Source organism: Protobothrops mucrosquamatus, unplaced genomic scaffold (genome assembly GCF_001527695.2).
Source record: "Protobothrops mucrosquamatus isolate PMUCROS unplaced genomic scaffold, P.Mucros_1.0 scaffold3509, whole genome shotgun sequence".
NCBI lineage: Eukaryota > Metazoa > Chordata > Lepidosauria > Squamata > Viperidae > Protobothrops > Protobothrops mucrosquamatus.
In genome coordinates, this window is record NW_015389480.1 from 3,031 (window position 1) to 7,289 (window position 4,259).

A 4,259-nucleotide genomic window follows, 5' to 3' on the forward strand; every position below is an offset into this window, starting at 1 on the left:
TACTCTACTCTACTCTACTCTACTCCATCACATCCATTCCATTCCATTCCATTCCATTCTATTCTATTCTATTCTATTCTATTCTATTCTATTCTATTCTATTCTATTCTATTCTATTCTATTCTACTCTACTCTACTCTACTCTACTCTACTCCATCACATCCATTCCATTCCATTCCATTCCATTCTATTCTATTCTATTCTATTCTATTCTATTCTATTCTATTCTATTCTATTCTACTCCATCTCATCTCATCTCATCTCATCTCATCTCATCATCTCATCTCATCTCATCTCATCTCATCTCATCTCATCTCATCTCATCTCATCTCATCTCATCTATTCTATTCTATTCTATTCTATTCTATTCTATTCTATTCTATTCTATTCTATTCTATTCTATTCCATTCTGTATTATATTAAATCCAGGGATGGTCAAATGTTATGGGGTTGCATTTGCTTTCCGATTACATAGACAAGGTTAGGTTAGAAGAAACTGGGACAGTGATCCATCAGCTGGAAGGATGGTGGAAAACAGGAGACCTTGGTTAGGAAGATGGATGGATGGATGGCTAATTGTGAACACTGCTAGAGAGGTCCCAATAGAACTGGAAATTTTAACTCAGATGGGTAGCTGTGTGGATCATGATGAAAAAGAGGTGTTTTTTTTTTAAAGGGAAGAGTGAAAGAAAGAAGTGATAGAAATATGAGATTTAAGTTGTAGCAAAGCAAGACAATCCAGGATGGCATAATATCCCAAGGAGAGGACTCTGTTGGAAGCTAGAACAATATTTCAATGTTGCTTCAGCAACACAAAGTCTTAGACCAAGTGTAAAATAGTGTTGGAATTCTCTGTGGGCAATTATTTACACCCCTAGGGGATGACTCTTCTTTTGTTAAAGGAAGTTTGCTTTTTATCATTCAAGGGAGGATTTCAGTGGAACCTTCCAGTTTGACGTTTTCTGAGTTGGTGGAGAAGCCATTAAATTAAGAAGATAAACGCAGAATAAGAAAGATAATTGTTTGGGGAGGTTGGGTTTTTTTCTCTCCAGAACGTTGCTTCCCAATGAACGATTTCCCCACCCGTTGGGCGTGACCTGTTCCTCCTTTTTCTGCTACTTCCTTCTAGATTTTGCTGAATTTGTCTTCCTGGGTTTGTTCCTCACCGAGATGACTCTGAAGATGTACGGTCTGGGGCCAAGGAACTACTTCCATTCCTCATTCAATTGCTTCGACTTTGGGGTAAGAAGGGAAGGACGCGAGGCATCTGTGCTCGATCGTGGTTTTATGCATGGTGTCCCCCACAGATGAAGAGGTAGCGAGGATTGCGTCTAATGGCTCAGGTAGGGTTGATGGTGGAGGACAGAGTTTGGATCGTCAACTACGGTATATTCTTAACGGCTAGCAGAGAGCTCCGTTTTCAAGTCAGATCTCGAATCGGCACGGAACGGCGCCCCCAAATTCGGCTATTTGGTGCTGTGCATGGGGGCGACTCAGCTGACGTTCTGCGCCAAAGACAATGTGCAAACATTGTCATGGTCTGTGTTTTTTTTTCCCCTGAATCCTTCCTTCCACAAAACCCTGGAGGGATTACTCTGACCTCGTGGCTCCGATGTGTCATAGTTGCAAGAACAGAAAAATAGCCTTTGGCAGATGGTCCATTGCCGCCCGCACAAGTGACACCAATTAGCTCCGTCCCTGGCAGGTCTCGAAGGAGAAACTACGGTCTGTTATTCAGACCCTGAATCTAGGGTGGATTCGTTGTTGGCATCGATGGCCTGGGCCAGGGGTAGGCAACCGTGGCTCTTTTAATGACGCGTGGACTTCAACTCCCAGAATTCCTGAGCCAGCACGGCTCAGCTTGGAAACGCTCTCCCTTTCCCCTCAGCGTGGCTGGCTTAGGAATTCTGGGAGTTGAAGTCCACGAGTCATAAAAGAGCCAAGGTTGCCTACCCCTGGCCTGGGCAGTTGGCAGAAATCAAGCGGCTTGCTATGACTGTCCCAATAAGGACAATCAAGATAGCTCTTTTTATGAATCAGCCCTTGGAGAATTCAGTTGGTGCTAAATCACACATGGTTGGGTGTTGGCTGGCTTGGTTAGCTCATCCACCAGCAGGAATGGTGCAATACAGCTCATGTCCCAGAGGGGCTTTGTCAAGAGGCCACTGGACATAGTTTTCCCCTTGAAGACATCTCACTTCTCACCCAAGAAGCTTCTTCAGCTCTGACTGAGGAAGGGATATGAACCCCACCTCTCCCCTGTTTACAACACAGTCCTTCCCGCTGTTCCAAGAAGGTTCCACACCCATTTGCACTGTTCAGTTGACCCTGAGGGCACAGATAAACCTCCAATGACTCTAATGAACAGATGACTGCAAAGAATGTAAATCCTTCCACCCTCCACCATTCAGTCAGAACTGCAGAAGCTTCTTGGATGAGAAGCGAAACGTCTTCAAGGAAAAACAACATCCAGGTGCCTCTTGAAAAAGCACCTTTGGGACAAGCCATGACCTGGATGATTGAGACTCTTCATAGGTAACGAAGGAAGCAGTTTGTAGATGATGTGGACCTATCATATCAGCTGAACCTGCTGCCCCAAGACTGAGGAGCCATTTCCAACTTCTCCTGTTCCTCTCTTGCTCAGACAATGCTTTAAAATGGGGTTATGTCTTCAAGTACTGTTTCCATGGAGATGTATCTGTTTTAAAATAGGAGAGGTGGCCACCGCATGCAGGAGCCCCTTGTACAAATGAAACTTTATAGCTTCTTCGCATTGGCAGAAGATCTCAGACAGTCTTCCCAAAGACAACTGGACTCTCTTGTTTTTTTTGTTTTTGCTTCTCATCCAAAAGCTTCTCCAGAACTTCATGAACTGAAGAAGCTTCTTGGATGAGGAGCAAAATGTCTTCCAGCGGCTTCATTTCACTTGACGGTTCGACCTCCTTAAACTGAAATTTGGTTTGCTGAGCTTGTTAAGTTGGAAAACGGACAGTGTCATGCCTCCGTCCGTCCGAGCCTGACTCTTGAGGACGACATGGAGTTCCCAGTTGAGGCCCAGGAGGGGGTGTCTGTGGCTTTGGAGGACTGTGGGGAGGACACAGGCTGAAGCAGGCCAGGGCCCTTCAAGTTTGGAACAGGGAAGGCAGAGCTCAGGCGAGGAGCAAGGCCCCTCCCCACCAGATCCCAGAGCAAGGAGAGCAGAGAGGAGGAGGGAACAACGGAGGCAGGCTCACTTGCTCGGGAGGAGAGCTGTCACGCCCCACTCCACAAGGCACACCTGGGGAGTAGGTATTTAAGGAGACGCTGTGGGGTGGGGCATTTGCCGGGAACAAATGTGAACTCTTGTGATGTGCGCTCTTGTACCTGGACTCTTTGTATTTTGGATCAAATTTGTTTCCCGCTGAGTTCTTCTTGCTGTCCTCAGTTTTGCAGTTTGCAGGTTACAGGCAAGCTGGGCGTTGAAAAGATCATACTTTGTTTGTTATCTGTTTTACTTTAAAGAACTGTTTAACTCCATTGACTGTTTTATTGCACTTGTGCCAGCATATGTGGGGGCTGTTGGGTGAACGTTGGCAGTGCTTACAAAGACAATTATTCTGACCAGCTAAGTGCTTTGCCTCCGTTCGGGGCCCTGGGTCATCACAACACCCCAGATTCTTTATCACGATAGCTAATAAGATGAGTTAGTTCCCAGTCACAGGCTTCATCGTATTTCCCTACCACCATGTTACTACCACTCTAGGCCTACATCCATGCCTGCAGAGGGGTCTAGGAGAAACTGGACGCCTTAGTTACACATCTCTGTAGTACAAGACTTAGCCGGTTCAAAGCGGGAGCACAACAAGGGTCTTGGCCTCCCGCTTAAAATGAAAAAAGTGTTTCTTTTCTGAGCAAGCAGATCTGAGATGCTTCTGCCAAGATCGATTACATAGGCCAGGATGGGGTTACAAGAATTCCAGCAAGTGAACCCTTTCCCATCACGATCGATATATCCCTCCCATAGGTTAAGGTGACGGTGCCCTCATTTCCCCTCCTTACTGTATTTCTGCAGACTAGTAAGTCCCTCCTGTTTTACGGGAGGTTGCAAATGATTGCTTACAAAGCACTTTCCAGAATTCTTCTCGTTCTGGGTACCGAGCGATAGAAGGGGGTATTATTTTTAGGACCATGCAACACAATGTGCCAGAAGAGTATGGGGCATAACTATCCCCCTCCTTTCATTTTATTTAAATATCTGGTTGTTTTTCTCGAGTTACAGA

The 4,259-nt window shown here is 45.6% G+C and overlaps 1 protein-coding gene across 1 annotated transcript in view; it reads left to right on the forward strand.

Moving 5' to 3' along the window:
• Positions 1–1,129: 1,129 nt before the first annotated feature.
• Positions 1,130–4,259, forward strand: part of LOC107297756 (voltage-dependent N-type calcium channel subunit alpha-1B-like) — a gene marked incomplete at its 5' end in the record, with an annotated part of 58,805 nt that continues 55,675 nt past the window's right edge. Inside the window, one exon of the mRNA XM_029286382.1 lies at positions 1,130–1,242. Within this exon, the coding sequence (XP_029142215.1) occupies positions 1,130–1,242 (113 nt within the window). The remainder of the gene's footprint in view (positions 1,243–4,259) is intronic.